Consider the following 16661-nt stretch of genomic DNA (forward strand, 5'->3'; position numbering starts at 1 on the left):
ACCAGCATGGAAGCCACATGGTTCCAGTTAGCCTCATCAGAACCTCATGTCGAGAGTCCGTGTTGAACCAGAGAGCGACTGGAACTAAAATGCCGTGGGAGCCAGAAAATTGAATCATAGGGCCTTTCCCTACTTTGGTCCTCAGGTACATCACTGATGTCAAAAACATCTATTAGGTGATTTTAGAAGTAGGAGAGGTAAAGAGTTCAAAAATATTGGACTCGAAGCATAGATAGCTAAATCAATTTTCTTCCAAAACATTATGATGAACCTCTTAGTTCCCCTAATGGATCATTATTTTCATTGCTGTGTGATATCATTGTGATTTAACTTAAAAGTGAGCGTTTTCAGGTAATCCCGTTTTTGTATTGTGTTTTGATTATTGCAATGTCTTGGTAGACCGCAAAATGTATCTCTTAAATTTAGACTAACCTATGACTTGTTGCCTAGGTCAATGGTACACAAATTTCTAAAACACTGTCTCAATCATGCAGTCCTCCAAAACACTGTTCTTTCTAACAGTATAAACATTGTTATACTATATACCAGGGCTTGGGAACCTACAGCTCGCGTGCCATACATGGCTCTTTCCATGAGAACGTATGGCTCGGAGACAAAATTAATACCAAGTAAATTGCTCGTGCAAAGCTTGACAGTGCACACGAAGCAGAACCATATAATATCTAATATATATATATATATATATATATATATCTAATAACATGGTTTTCACCAGAGCCTCACAAATTGCCACTGAAATCATCTTCAACTACTGTATATTCCAGACTATATAGCGCACCTGATTATAAGCCGCACCCACCACATTTTAAGAGGATAACCGCTTTTGTACTTACACAAGGCGCACCTGTATATAAGCCGCATGCGCCCACATTAAAACATGTAACACAGTCACAAATTTAACCCAAACCCGACTTTGAGTCCCGCGATTGTAACTGAATATAAAGTACACAGTCCAAAAACCACAGCCGGCAAAATGAACGGAAAATGATACTGGTACTTAAGGTTTGATGCAGACCCGCAGAGTCCGGCTCCCGTTGAAAATAATCCAAGGGAAAAAAATGTTTATTTCCAAAGGTAAGGGTGGGAAAAATATATATCCACTATTGTCCGCTGCGTCCACAAACACGTCTCACCTTTACTCCACTTCCCGTCAGCCCCCGTTGTTTTCGCCCCTAATTTTTAATTCGCCCGTGGAAAACATATCAGAATAAGTTTCTAAAATAAATACATTACAAAAATATACAGTTGCAAATACATATTATACATGGATACACATATTTACAAAGAAAGAAGGTACACCGAGAGGGTTTTCAAAGCTTTAATAAAAATAACTTTCATCCCAAACTGCCTGTGAAGGGTAGCAAAACGCTACTAGCAACATGGTAAACGGCTCTGTTACAAAAACATACCGTACTTGTGGTAATCACGGTAAACCGTCCTCATCTTCTTCCTTATAACTGACGTCATCAAAGTCGTCTTCCCCAGTATGGGAAAGGGACTATGTCATATGGACGTCGTCCCACGCTCCCTTATTCAAAAACACGCTAGCAACACGCTCGCAAGTAAAGTTTACGTGCAGTAGCTTTGTTTCCTTCTTTATCGGACTGCTCGATTGCATTTAGCTTGAAAGCTGCGTCATATGCCTTTCTTTTTGCAATTTGCATGGTGAGGATATTTCTATGCTAATTTAATTTGTGCACAAGCTAAGAAGTTGCAGTCTTCCTCGGCGCGTATTTTCCACCGGTCTAAATCTTACCTTTTGTACTCGAGCGCCGCTGGCGACTGTTAGAAAAATTTCATAGATTGGCCACATCACTGAATAAGCCGCAGGGTTGAACGTTTGGGAAAAAAGTAGCGGCTTATAGTCTGGAATTTACGGTACTTCATGACAACGTGACACAGCTGGGGGATATTTGAGATCTTATGCTTCTCAATTTTCCGCTTGAGTATGCCCCAAAGATGTACTATTGGGTTTAGATCTGGGGACATGATTGGCCCAGTCCATTCCCTTTACCCTTAGGCCCATAGCCCATCTTAGAGGTGTATTTGGGGTCTTTGTCAGGCTGTAACATTGTCCTGCGACCCAGAGGAAGGGGATCTATCATTGTTTCAGTATTTTACAGTACATTCTTGAGTTTGTTTTCCTCAATGAAATACAATTCCCCAACTCCATTTGCACTCATGCAGCCCCAAACCATGACATTCCCAACACCATGCTTAACTTAAGGCACGTTAAAAACATGTTTGTATTCCTCATCTGGTTGCCAAATAAATCGACCTTTGTCTCATCAGACCAGAGGATATCTTTCCAGTAAGCCTTTGTTGACACCCTTCTTTCATTGTATCAAAGTAATGTTTCTTTAGTAATTTTCTATTAACATTATAATGAAATCTCTGGAGAAATGTGAGGGGTTTACTTACCTTTGTGACATACTGTATGGTCATGAACTGTGGGTCATGACCGAAAGAACAAGATCCCGGATACAAGCGGCTGAAATCAGTTCCCTCCGCAGGGTGACAGGAATCTCCCTTAAATATAGTGTGAGAAGTTCGATCATCCAGGAAGGTCTCAGAGTAGAGCCGCTGCTCCTCCGCTTTGAGAAGCCAGCTGGGAGGTTTGGGCTTCTGATAAGGATGCCTTCTGGACAGCTCCCCGGGAGATGTTCTGGGCATGTGCCACCGGCACGAGGCTCTGGGGACGACCCAGGACACACTGGGGAGACGATGTCACTAGGCTGGGTTGGGAACGCCTCGGGATCATGTTGAATGAGCTGGATGAAGTGGCTGGGGATAGGGAGGTCTAGGTTATCCTGCTGAGGCTGCTTCCAATCACTTTTGAACCACTTCTAACGTGAGAAACCCGAGATGCCAATGAGCTGTGATGTCATTGAGCAAGAACACCCAGAGCTATAATCAAGAGTTTTATAGTGAAAAAAAAGGAATCTCATAACTGGAATGGCATGGGCCATTGCCAGATTGAGCAAAATACAGCGAGAGAAAAGTCGATTTGTGTTTCTGGTCACATTGGGGCGGGCAGCCGTTTATGTAATCAGTTTTGAGTGAGTAAACAAAACTGAGGCAATAGAAGGGTCGCAAGCTGAACGTCTGTGTACTCTGAGTGCGGGGATCTTAAACTCACGCCCGATCTCTGGATGATAGTTTGAGGCACCCACTTTAATCTGAAAGTTAAAGAGACACTGTACTATTTGACCCCTTGCTACCTTCTGTCGTGCAACCGAAAACGGTACTAAAAACCTCAAATAAGAATTCATTGCATCCTGGTCATCCTGAAAGGGGATTACCTCATGTGCAGCCCCTTCTCAAGGTTTCATTTTGTTCATGAAGTTTTTGAGTTTTTCCCTTGCCGTCCTGTAGGTTTCAGATCAGGGATATTGTAATGGTGGTCTGTGCAGCCCTTTGGGACTTTTTGCAAATAAGGGCTATGCAAATAAACATTACTTGACTTGACAAACTGCTTTTTAAAAACTCTGTCCACAGGTTATAGCGATTGCCGATGTTTTTTTTGGGTGAACATTTTAATAAAAACTTCATTCTGGCAGTTTTCATGGCTGACATTACTGATGTTCCCAATTGTTCCCCAGTGCTGGCATGCCAAAAGTCAAGTTTCCCTCTTAGGGGGCACTTAAGTGGATTTGGTGTCACCCAACAATTTTTAGCTGTATGCCAACACGAATGTTTCCAGAGCAACAAAGACATCATTACCACTTGGGTGTTTTCCCTACTGATTACCGAGAGATTATTGAATCGTTTTTCTTTCTCCCTGCAACTGAATACATGACGAGATGTTTACTCAAAGAGACAGTGTGTACCATTTACTGCCTCCTAGTGGTACGAAAAAAAACTTTAACTCGGAAAATAAATAAAAAGCAATATGATTTCGAGGCAAGAATACAGGGACTATCAAACCAATGTTATATTTGATTAAAAATCATAGGTAGAGGAATTTGCATTTCTTACACAGTGGAATCCTTAGTCTAGTATCCTGCCACCAAGCCTTTCTCTGTGGCACTTGTCCTTTCTCGCACCAGACAACACATTGCCATCTTGTGGTCAAATATTAAACATTGGGGCCTTAATTAAAAAAATATTTTATCCAAAATTCCTACCGACAATAAGAACACACAATTTTTTGTGTTGCAGATTTAGAGATACCTTGTTACCTCTTTATACGAACACCTCTAATCATGAGGATTTCGATATACGAGTTTCGTTTGAAAGAAAAAAAATTGATCTGCGTTCGACAAAATAAAATCGAGGTCGTGATCAGTCCCAGAGGCAACCACTAAAAGTGCTCAAGACCACTTCCTGGCAGCATCATCACGCTAATTTGCACTTGCAAAATACTGCAGATAAAAAAATATTTTGCTGTAAAAATGTGTTGTGTGTACATTCATTTAAAGGAACAGTAACTTTAATTATAAGTGTACCGTAAGGGTTTGTGTATCAACAGTCTCTCGATCCCTTACCTGTCAACCTCAACCAATCGCTCCCTGCCTCAATGGTTGCAATTCCGTTTATTAAACAAACACAAACACAAAACGCCACCTTTTTATTCACAGCTAGACATCCTGTGTGGAATGGGTTGGCTGGTGGGAGGATCCCTTAACCACTAGGGTCATAAGGGCACTATTTTCTCTAATGATTCTTGGGCAAGTACAGCCTGGTGGCGCCCATCCCTAGCCAGGCCAACAAATGTTTCCACCCGGTCTTGAACCGGGAATACCGTGGCAATATTGGCATTGTACGATGATGTTGTCATCCACTACCTAAGACCGAGGGAATCCCATTTGGGCAAGACTGTGATATGTCGTTTTTACTTTTATGTTTTTATGTACAGGGTAGGCATGGGCGGTTTGTTATTGCATAAATTATTTCAAGCATAAGTATACAATAGAGTTACTGTACGTTTGCGGTTTGCACACATTTTGCCGCAAACCACACAGCAGTGTTTACTGAACACTGATTATGTCATTGTTAAGCAGTGCGACGAGTAAACAAATAATTAGTAGCACAAGTTTCCTTCCGAAGCTGACAGCATTGATGGATCGCCAGTGAAGTGGTGCTCACAAAACAACCTCAAAACAAAAGAACTGAACTATTTCACAGTCAGTTTCCTTTCGATCAGTCGCAAAATATTATCGGAAATAAACCAAGGACAAAAAAGCTATGTGGAGTGATTTATTATGTGGCAGGGGTAAAAACGCAAATCGGAAATAAAGCTAGACAAAAGGCTTCAACCTGGGCCTTCGAATGGATTCCATTTTTATATTCAGAAGTAAGAATAAGCGAGTGGTGATAAGAGATATTGAAACAGGAGCCAATACCGTCTTTTAAAAATCATAACCTAGGAAGCAGGGGAATAATACCTTGTCATATTTTTCATGGAAGGAAGAGAGAGTCTGGGATGGTGTTAGTAGTAGTAAAGGTGTCTGTCATCAGTTTAAGAAAAATCCACAGTAGTTGAATCTATCAGCCTGAAAAGGGTGACATTCTTATTTAAAAAAAAATATAAAGTTTTGTTCAAATAAGATCTTTGAAGAAGCTGAACAGAATTTGGAACCGTTTTACAGCCATCTCGTGCCTCAGGTCATTATTGCTGCCTTGGTCAGCTTGGTAATTCCCTAAAAGCACCCCAATAAACTCTTCTTTTTTTGGATTATTCAGATTTAAAAAAAACACATTTTTAATTTTCTCCTATATTCAAATATTGAAGTTTTGGACGGATAGAAAAAATAGTGCACAACACAACAGAATATTCTATAATATAGAACAGTTAAAAAGTGTTTGACAAATACCAATAAACAAAAATACGCACAAATATATGCTATACACTTGCAAATATGTAAGATACTCTTTTCCTACCACTATATCCAAAGATCATATTACATTTCGACTTGTCACGCAAAACTAAAATGTAGAAAGTGCAAAAAATGAATTTGTTATGTGTAGCGAAATTTTCATCTGCCAAAAATATAAAAAATGTAAACCCATTTTTAAAACTGTTTTGGGATAAATCTTTGAATATGATAAACATTCCTAATGTGCAAATACTATACAATATGCTCAAAACGCTACTCCTTGTGTTGAGATTATTTTTCTTCTTACTTTACATATTTTATCATTTATTTTCACATTTTTTTCTTTGTATTTTTACAACACGTCCTGTTCCCTTGTAAACTTTACAGTGTTTGACTGTTTAATGCCAGCTTTGTCTGTAATGATACAATGTTCAATAAAAAGGATTTTAAAAAATGTAAGATACTTTTATAGAAACTGGCTCAAGGCGACCTCTGCTGGACTGGAGTGGTACTACAGCTTCACAACGAGATCCAATCAGTTTTTGCATTAATTTATGTTCTGAGTGGCTCATAAATTGCTCAACGCTATGAATTGATGAGGTCCTTAGTTCCCATCGCTTTTATAATCGATTTTATCGATGAGTTGTTGCAGCCCTTTTAGTCTGTTACTCCCCAAGGCTGTTTCCCATAAACTTGTGACTCTTCGGCTTATGATACGACTACTTTATTGAGCGTCCCCCGGTGATTTGTTTCTGCAAGTTGTTGCGTCTTGTTTTGACAAATGTGAGCTGTTGATTCATTAGCATCACAGCATGTTGGACCCCGGGGCCAAAATGTGAAGGGTGAAACCATTGACAGGAAGTTATTGTGAAAAGACAGATGTGTGTGCGTTGGTGTGAGTGTGCGTGTGTGAGTGAGTGTGTGCCCAGCAGGCAGGACAGGAAACCAAGCAGTTTTGTGCCGCTGGTTAGCGGAAACAGAGAAGATAAATGATCCCCAGTTGCTCTGGCAGTCACTTCTGAGTACCTCAAGAGTGATGACTTCGATTACCTATAGACAAACGGGGGTCTTTAGGTCCCTGGACTCAAGCCCCTGTTTTGTTTGTGAATGCCTGTCTGCAGCCTTGTAATAGTGAAATGTTATGTTACTTGGCAATTACAAGGACCGTGCCTTATTTCATGACTAAATGGCGCTTTATTGTGTCGTGCGAACAAAAACGAGAGCTAGAAAGCGACAAGGAGGAATACAAACTATGGCAGGGGTCACAAACTCAATTTACCTGGGGGCTGCTGGAACTAGACAAATACATTTCACTGTTTTCTAATATATATATATTTTTTTTAATTTGGGACATAAATGACATATTAATAAAAAAAAGCACTCGGTAATAAATTAATCAGGATTAAATGAATCCATAACCACTTAAAGGGACTGTGCTTTATGCAGTGTCTTAGTGGGGAAAAAATTATTCCTTAAAAAAAGAATTATGATTTAAATACATAGCAAATAAACATTGACTATTTAATTGCTGTGCATTTTTTTAAAATACTCATAGGTGGATCATTTTCTTTTATTTTACATAACATAAGCCTCACCTATAGAGATGACAATTGTTTGCCATCTTGCTGCTACAAGTAACCCCAAAAAAAAGTGTTGCTGGGCAAGAAAATACAAGAAAAATGGTTTCCTTAATTCTCATTTTTCATGCGATTTTTAGCTCTCGTTTTCATTCGCACGACAATACTACGACAACGAGTGGTCAAGTGCACAATGTCCTATCAAGTTTCTTTTTAAGGCGGGGCATTCAAACGATCATCCTGAGGGCCGCAAAGGGCCCCAGGACCTTGAGTTTGGGAACCGTGAACGACGGAAACTCAAAGTGACCAAACCGAACCGCTTTCCTTCTCATTTTTCTTCCTTTTTTATTTTTACGGAGTTATCTGCAATTATTTTAGCTCTCTCTCTAGGTTAGGGTTCATGTAAAACAAATATAAATTATTCAACCTATGGACAGCGTGGCTGCTGGGTGGTTAGCACACAGCCCCTCAGTGCAGAGGTCCAGGGTTCAATTCCAGCTGCCGCAGCCTCCCTGTGCGGAGTTTGCATGCTCTCCCTGTGCCTGCGTGGGTTTACCCCAGGCACTCAGATTTCCTCCCAAATTCCAAAAACATGCATGTTAGTTTTAGGTCCAGATTGTCCCTAGATGAGAATGAGCAAGTGAGTTGTTTGTCTGTGTACCCTGCGACTGGCTGGCAACCAGTTCAGGGTGTCCCCTGCCCATAGCTTATAGATAGGTGGGATGGGCTGCTGCGACCCTAGTGAGGATAAGCGATGCAGAAAATGGATGGATGGTTATTGAACCTATGCCAATTTTTTTAAATGCACTTTTATATCACCGTTTATGTAGCCTTGCTTATTTTTAAAGCAATATTACATTTCAGTGATTAGTTTATCACTAGGGGGCGCCAAATAGACTGTACTGTCCCCTTAAATACTACTATCATGTGAAGAAAGCATGGAATATAAACAAGTATTTAACCCCCAATTCAGCCATTTTCTGTAAATGCTTGTTTTATTGTTTCCAAAGTGAGCTAAAGCAAAACATGTACGTATTTTCACACCTTTGCCTGGAGAAAAGTACTTTAAGACCACGAAAATTTAAAAATGAAGAGCCTGAGGATCTCGCCTGGGCCATGACAGTACTGGCACACGGGCAAATTGTTAAATATTGCCATCTAGCGACCAAATGTGAGGCTGTGCGTTCCTGTGATAGACATGCAGTACTCATTGATTTACATTTTGGAATGTGTTTCAGTTGACTTGAAAAGAAAAGCAGTTCCTATCACAAATCAGTTTAGCTCTATTTTTTATATATATATTTGAAAATTCTGTACATGCCTAACTTAATTTCTCAATAGCAAGAGTACATGTGTCAAACTCGTGGCCTAGAGGCCAAATGTGGCCTAGCCTAGGGATCGGCCAGAATGGGTTTTTCAGGGTAAATACTGATTTAGTATTAAGACAAGGTTGATATTTGGAGTCAAGATTAATTGGCTGTAAAATCTTAAAATTGGGGTAAAAAGATTGTAATCATGCAAAAAGAAACACAGGATTTTTTTTATAAATTAAATTAAAACTCTAATAAAAGCTCTGTGAAACGTTTTACAGTAATTAATTTACGATTTCAACACCACTAAAATGACTAATCTTTCACTTAAACCAAAAACTAACAGTGCAGGTAATAAAATGTATATGTATTTTATGTATAAAGGTGCATAAAAACCTAAATATCTCCCTGATTCTTTTTTTATACAATAATTAAGTAGGTCAATACAACCAACATGACTTAAACCAACTTAAAACAAAAATTACATCGACATTTCAACAGCTATGGCGAATTGAAACGTGTAAGTACTCCTGTTTTAACAGCCAGATTGACAAACTAATGTTATGAAAAGAGCTAATCTATCAGTCTCCACCTCCACGTGCCTCTCTGAAACAAGTTAACTACACTTTTTACGCTATCTCTTAACATAAACATGCTTTTCTATCACGGACACAGGCATGTCTGAGCAAGTTAGCTGAGCCACCACTCTAATTGTTAGTGTTTGTTGCTCCACCCCCGGTCGGTTTTCCAATCAGTAGGCGCTGGGTGGGTAGCGAGGAGCAGAGGAGGCGTAGGAGCAAGAGAGAGAGAGTTTCTACTAAATGACTCGTAAAATGAAAAGAAAAATGCTGATACCGATATCCGTCTAATTCCCAACTATTGGTGTTGATAATTACCCTACCCGATAATCGGTCAACCTCTAGTTTGGTCACCTAATGACTAGTAGAAAAATCATAAAAAAATTGAAGAAAAATAAATGAATTGCTCAGCACCCTTGAGGAAACCGATCTCAATGTTATTTTACTTAAACAGCACATCTGTGACTATTAAAGACAATATGAAAAATCCAAAATAAAAAAATAGCACCTCGGTGTCTTTGCAAATTTTTAAAGAAGCTCTAGCTCCTTCTTATAATGGCTATGAAATCTAACAACGAAGGTAGACATTTTCATAATGAAAAAGCAGAAAGACTAGAAGAATAAATCAGTGTATGCATGCCCTTTTGCACCCCTGCCTAAATTACAGTCATGCTTTTAAACTGATCCTTTTGAACAGATCTGATCAAAATGACCGTTTTCATCACATGCACTATGGAGCAACGTAAAAGCTTGTGCTCATGAAACACCAACACCAACAATTTTGCTAATCCTTGTTTGATTGTGTTGACAGACTTTAACTTCAGATAAAGAATCGAAACACATGCTTCGGGTGAAAAACAAAAGCATTTCATGCCCGCCAAATAAAAAAGATAACAGCCTGACCTCTAAAAATATACTTAAATAAAAACAGAAATATCTATACAGTAATACTATGAACAATGTTAAAGGTAATTTTCAGTCTGATATTTCCCAAGTTGATTAAACTGTAGTGAAAATTAATTATGTTTTGTCTTTTATAAATGCACAGTTGATAAACACAACAGGAGATCTTCAGTGAAGGAAAAATAATATTGAGGATAAAAACGGTAAATAGTCTCCATTTATATAGCTCTTTACAAGTCAATGAAGACCTCCGAAAGCGCTTCACTCACACACACACACACACACACCAATAGGGAGTCAGCCATGCAAGGCGCCTACCTGCTTATTGGGGGTATTAGGGATTCAGTGTCTTGCCCAAGGATACTTTCGACATATAACACGGAGGAGCCGGGAATCGAACCTGCGACTTCTTGATCCCAAGACGAGCGCTCTACCTCCCAAACCCTCAATAACAGTTTTATGATCACATTTAAGTGTGAGCCTCTGAAAAGACCCCCAGCCCTGCTAAAAGGCATACTTTTATGCTAATAATTTAGAAGTCCGGATCCTGTGAAAACGTTTTTTTTGCTACCATGTGGCCCCCTGAACTAAAATCAGTTTGACATCCCTGCACTAATCACATGATTAGACTAGACTTAAAAATGTGAAAATAAACAAGTGTGATGTTTCAGTGTTTATTATTAATGGCACAAGTATCCCTGTACAACCTGCTGGTAAAGAAACAAAAAAACATAGAATATTTTCCTTACAAAGACATTTCAGAGGCTCAGACCGACGTTAATACCTTTTACACAGCAACCATGCAAGAGGGTCAGGAGTGTTGCGAACAGTCTGAGCAACAAACGGGAAACAATCATGAAAACAGTCAAACTCTCCAGGACAATGGGTAACCTGTGAAGTCGTATGGCTCTTGGCACAGTACTAAGGCAAAAGATTGGGGAGGAGTCCGTTTTTGGAGCGGAGCAGAAACATTAAATACAAGTGCTGTGAACACTCGGTATTATGAGATGGAACTTGGACATACGATTACTCAAATGTTGCTTTTGTAAACTGATTTGGATCGGTATGAACAATAAAAAATGGTCTTTAACTCATTAGCTTTCATTGACTGCTATAGACGTCAAAGGTGCATTTTAGCTATCCTGCCACAGATGGTTATCGATCTCTAAGATCCGTTCTAGCCCTGCTGTTGTAGGGGGTTGTAGTCCTCAAAGATCCGGTTTATCTAGGCTGCCATAGTTTTCAATGACCTATTCTCGCTAGGCTCTTACAGGTGGTAGTCGACGTCCAAGAGTCATTTAGCTATGATGCCACACATGCTTATCTGGGTCAAAGGCCTGTTCTAGCTAGGCTGCCATAGCTGGTGGTAGACGTCAAGATCCATTTTATCTGGGATGCCACAGACGGTTATAGATGTCAAAGATTCGTTCTAGCTAGGCTGCCACAGAATAGTTGACAATAATCTATTCTGGCCAGGCTTTTACAGATGGTTGTAGATGTCAAAGATTAATTTTAGCTATATTGCTACATATTGTTATCAAGGACAAAGATTTGTTTTAGCTAGGCTTTCATAGGTGGTGTTAGGTGTCAAAGATCCCTTTTATCTAGGCTGCCACAGACTGCCATAGTTGTCAATGATCCATTCTGACCGGGCTGTTAAAGATGGTTACAGACGTCCAAGGTTCATTTTAGCTATGTTGCCACACATGTTTATCTAGGTTTTAGCCAGGCTGTCATAGGTGGTGGCAGACGTCAAAGATTAATTTTGTATAGGCTGCCACAGAATAGTTGTCAATGATCCATTCCGGCCCGGCTGTTACAGATGGTTGTAGATGTCAAAGATTAATTTAAGCTATGTTGCCACACATGGTTATCGAGGTCAAAGGTCCGTTCGAGCTAGGCTGTCATAGCTGGTGGTAGATGTCAAAGATTCGTTCTAGCTAGGCTGCCACAGAATAGTTGTCAATAATCCATTCTGGCCAGGCTGTTACAGATGGTTGTAGATGTCAAAGATTCATTTTAGCTATGTTGCTGCACATGGTTATCAAGGTTGAAGATCCGATTTAGCTAGGCTGTCATAGGTGGTGGCAGACGTCAAAGATTAATTTTATATAGGCTGCCACAGAATAGTTGTCATTGATCCATATGGTTATAGAGGTCAAAGGTCCGTTCGAGCTAGGCTGTCATAGCTGGTGGTAGATATGTCAATGATCCATTTTATCTAAGGTGTCAACGATTTGTTCCAGCTAGGCTGCAACAGACTGCCATAGTTGTCAATGATCCATTCTAGCTAGGCTGTTACAGATGGCTGTAGACGCCAAAAATCCAATTTTAGCAAGGCTGACAGTGAATGAGATAAGTGCAGGCACAAAATCCAAACAGTGGAGCTCCTGTCGTTTCTGACACTAAATATTCCATCATTTTACAATTTAGTCAATGACCTGTAAATACAAACAAGGTAACCAGTCAGTAGACCAAGTAGTGTATTATTACATCAAAAGAAAAAAAAACACATTCAAACACAGGTTTTCACTTGGAGTACAGTAACTTGGACAAAAAAAAAATTTTAGCGACATCAAAAGTTACAAACATGCCAATGAGGCCACCCTCTCATGCGTGGCTATGAGGGCAAAAATAATTTAGATTGTACCAGTATTACACATCTGGACAGCAAGTACAAATTTCATTGTAAAAATAGACGCTATAAACGGCAGCACCAATAAGGCTTTGATTTTTTTTTTTTTTTTGCACACAACATAAGAGAAGTGGATCAGATGTAGTGCAACTTTCTGAGTGACGCTCATGGATGTTCGTTTCGCGACTTTGTAAGGTGAGCGAGTCGGGCAGTGCTGGCCAGGACGTTGACTTGAGTGTTTGTTTTGTGTTTGTTGGCTTTGGATGTCGCCTGCTGCCTCTCAGCAGGCCTCCTTGCTTTGACTTGGCACTTTGCACATCATCAAGATCTGCTTCAAGGCTTTTTGCACATCCTCGTCCATCTGACCCTGAAACGCCAAGCCAAGGACAAACTATAAACTAAAGCTAGGCAAATGTCCATTTTAAAAGAGTATATATATAAAAACCCTTTAGGTGATTTTATATATATATATTTTCATACACACCATACCATTTTTTCCAGATTATTAGGCGCACCCAAAAACTAAAAATTTGCCAGAAAGTTGAAAGTGCGCCTTATATATTAGAAAATACAATGGAAAACAATTAAAATGCATAGTTACAATTAAATTATACTGTCTACTCTACCTGTTTTGCCTTTGAAAAACATATAGAGTAGTCTTCCAATGCTCTCTTGTGGTTAACATGTTATTTTTTGTTGTTGCTAAAATAAAAGTTTTGTTACATACATTTCAATTTTTTATGCCGCTCTTTTGTTTTTGGTCCGTGCGCCTTATAGAGCAGTGTGCCCTATATGTGGAAAAAAATGTTACAAAAGAGTAGATTTTGAGGGTGCTCCTTATAGTGCAGAAAATACGGTAGTCAACAACTTTGTAAGGCACACCAAACAAGGGTTCACAGCACACGTAGAAATACTGATTTAGGTTATCTTAGCTTATAGCGGTTCGTGCAAAATCTCAGATAACATAAATTACCTCAGTATTACTGTAATTTTTAAGGTAATCACTCAAAGTCAATAGCTTATTTTTTTTAAACGGAAGGAATCAGGTACCTGGACAGCATAGAGTAGATGCATCCTGTAGACCGCCACAATCTCATTGTGTTGCTTCTTGGACTCCTGAAAAAAAAATCATGTCATTGTTAAAAATCCAACATCCTAGTAGTATCGGGACATGTGCTTTCAAACCCATATCATTCCAAGAAAACTTGATCTTACTGCGAGTTGGTACTGCAATTGTTTGACTTGCTGCTGCATGCTTTCGAGCTGCTGGTTCTGCTGCTGCCTCTTGGAGGGTGACCCCGAGCCGTACGAGAGCTGCGATAGGCTGTTTAAGGCGTCCTTTAGCTTAACCACTTCCCGAGACAGGTCGTCTATCTAGGAGGGGACGAACCAGATCTGTTCGCTATCTTGCTTGTTTGATTAACGCTCAGCTTTCGTCAACGCCGCCTTACCCGTTTATTCTTTTCCCTCTCAGAAGCAACGTGATTCTCCACCAGCTGCTTGAGCTGACACACTGCGTCCTGGGACTCGGCCAATCTGGAAGTCAGGCTCTGATTCTCTTTCTCCTTCGACGTCAGGAGCTCCTGTACGGCATCTCGTTCCGCTCGATTGTCCCGCGCCTTGGGAGAACATCGATTATGGGTGTGGTGGACTTTGTGGTCCTGTTCTTAGGTCTTGGTTCTTTACTGCTCTCACCTTCTGCCAGGCATCAGCCGCCTCCAAGGCCATCTCGTCCTGCTTTCTGAGGGCCTCTTGGAGGAGCTGCGTCAGGTGAGTTACTTCGCTCTCCAGCTCATCTCGCACTTTACTGTGCTTGTCTCCGGAAGTTGAATCCTCCGTTGTGGCGTCTCTCTCCGTAGCTAGCCTTGAGGTGAGCATACACATTTTACACAAAGGAATGAAATACCATGTTGTAAAATGGAGAAACATTTATTTATTTACAGCTTTGATTAAAAACACTCAGTTTTAGAAAATTAGAAAAAAACGTTTGCAAATTAGTATTTTACTCTGGCCATTTTTTAAACATTGTGAAAGAATTGTAAATGTTTGATTTTTCTTCCCAGAAGTCAAATTCAATGATTGGGCACATTTGTGCGTAAAAATGGATCCCAAGTTGCATTTGCGCAGGTTTATTTTTAGCTTTCATTTGTATACACATGGGAATATTTATGTTGAAAATTTCAGTGGCTAACCAATGTGTCAATCATCATTCGATGAGGTTACTACTGGCTAAAGATATTCGGACCTATTATAGGCGATATTAGTTTTATCAAACAGTACAGTAAAGGCAAATGCGGGCTGACGACCTTGAATAAAAGCCTGCTATTCTCAGAGAAAGGTGTCGATGGAAAAGGAAAGGCTAACTACCATATTGGAAATATTTTCACTAGTCAGTTCCTCTTAAACTCTCCTTTAAAAATAAACAAAATCCAAAAGGCCTCATCTGATGAAGCTGACATGCTTTTGGGTGGATTTCTATTCATCTGTTGGCATTATTGTATACTTTAGAGTAAGTATTTTACACGGTTGGATTATCCTTAATGTATCAAAGCCATTTTTTGTGGACATTCATAGAATTTGATGATAGCCGTCAGAACGTTAAGGGGTTAAAAACCTGAAAATGCGGTGTTGGCGGTGTCAATGCTCACCTGTTCTGAAGACCATCCAGTTGCAAGGTCTTGACACGGAGTTGCTCTTTCAAGTCTTCGGACTGACTCTCCAACTCGTTGATGGCGTTTCCGAGCGACAACATCACTTGGGCGTGGTCGGCGAGAGCCACCGAGTCTTGCGCCTGAAGCTCCGCCTCCCGCCTCAGCAGCGAGATCTCCTCCAGGGCCGCCGAGTACTTCTTTTCCGTCTCGGCGAGCAGCGTTTGCATCTCCTCCAGACGGTTTTGCATCTCCTGCTGAAGCTCCTCGGAGGGCGGCGAAGGAGGACGGCCGCCCTCGGCCAGCTGCTTCTGCGCGGCGCCCAGTTGGGCCCGAGTCTCGCTGTAGGAGTGCGACAACTCCAGCAGGCGGCGCTGCAGTCCGCCGATGACTTCGTTGAGCTCCGACTTCATTTCCTCAAAGTCTTTGGCTGCAGCCTCCACGGGAACGGTGCCCCTCAAAGCCTCCTAAAGAACGACGAATACATCGATATTTCCAGACAACAGTGCACAGTTGAGTAAAAGCTGCGTGCTCTAATTTAGGAACGAAACTCAATTTTGTCTTTGTAAAAGCTGCCTCACCGACACACAAGTATTATTTTTATGTGAATATTCTTCAGAGCCTGAAGCATAATTGTAAAAAAAGAAGCCTCTGAAATGTATAGTATTTTCTAGACTATAAATCAGGTTTTTTTCCATAGTTTAGGGGTGCAACCTATTCTCCTGTAAGACTTCCATCCATCCGTTATCTGCACCGCATATTCTCAGTAGGGTCGCGGGGGTGCTAGAGCCCATCCCAGCTATCTTTCGGCAGTGGGATGGGGAAACACTGAACTGGTCTCCAGCCAGTCGCAGGGCACAAGACAGAGTACTCACTTGTTCATTCACACATAGGGACAGTTTGGACTAGCCAATTACCCTGAAATGTGGGAGGAAACCGGAGTGCCTGGAGGAAACCCACGGAAGCACAGGGGGAACATGCAAACTCCACACAGGATGTTTGAGTTCATGACCTCAGAACTGTGCCGCACACATGCTAACCACTGCACCGTCATGCTGCCCTTCTGGTAAGACTTATATGGTAAACACATTATCATAATTGAGTTTCAAAAATATTATCACCAATGCTGTATATAATGTCACGTTATTTTCACACTAAAATGCAAGCAGG

General features: G+C 40.5%; 1 protein-coding gene and 1 long non-coding RNA gene across 3 annotated transcripts in view; one reads left to right on the top strand and one right to left on the bottom strand.

The window, feature by feature from the left end:
- The window catches only part of LOC148350521 (uncharacterized), an 80653-nt gene that overhangs the window by 47960 nt on the left and 16032 nt on the right, over positions 1 to 16661 (top strand). The window contains exons 3-4 of the long non-coding RNA XR_015847134.1: positions 14318 to 14484; positions 14549 to 14713. This is a non-coding gene — a long non-coding RNA (uncharacterized LOC148350521). The remainder of the gene's footprint in view (positions 1 to 14317; positions 14485 to 14548; positions 14714 to 16661) is intronic.
- The window catches only part of rai14 (retinoic acid induced 14), a 57438-nt gene continuing 51645 nt past the window's right edge, over positions 10869 to 16661 (bottom strand). For both annotated transcript variants that reach the window (XM_088320353.1, XM_088320352.1), the window contains 6 exons: positions 15492 to 15958; positions 14539 to 14707; positions 14295 to 14462; positions 14059 to 14217; positions 13894 to 13959; positions 10869 to 13210 (listed from right to left, as the gene is read on the bottom strand). In XM_088320353.1, coding sequence (XP_088176479.1) covers positions 13124 to 13210; positions 13894 to 13959; positions 14059 to 14217; positions 14295 to 14462; positions 14539 to 14707; positions 15492 to 15958 — 1116 coding nt within the window. In that variant the 3' untranslated portion in view covers positions 10869 to 13123. The remainder of the gene's footprint in view (positions 13211 to 13893; positions 13960 to 14058; positions 14218 to 14294; positions 14463 to 14538; positions 14708 to 15491; positions 15959 to 16661) is intronic.

The sequence above is a fragment of the Urocampus carinirostris genome, chromosome 16 (assembly GCF_059441175.1).
Source record: "Urocampus carinirostris isolate Australia breed hairy pipefish chromosome 16, RoL_Ucar_1.0, whole genome shotgun sequence".
Lineage (NCBI taxonomy): Eukaryota > Metazoa > Chordata > Actinopteri > Syngnathiformes > Syngnathidae > Urocampus > Urocampus carinirostris.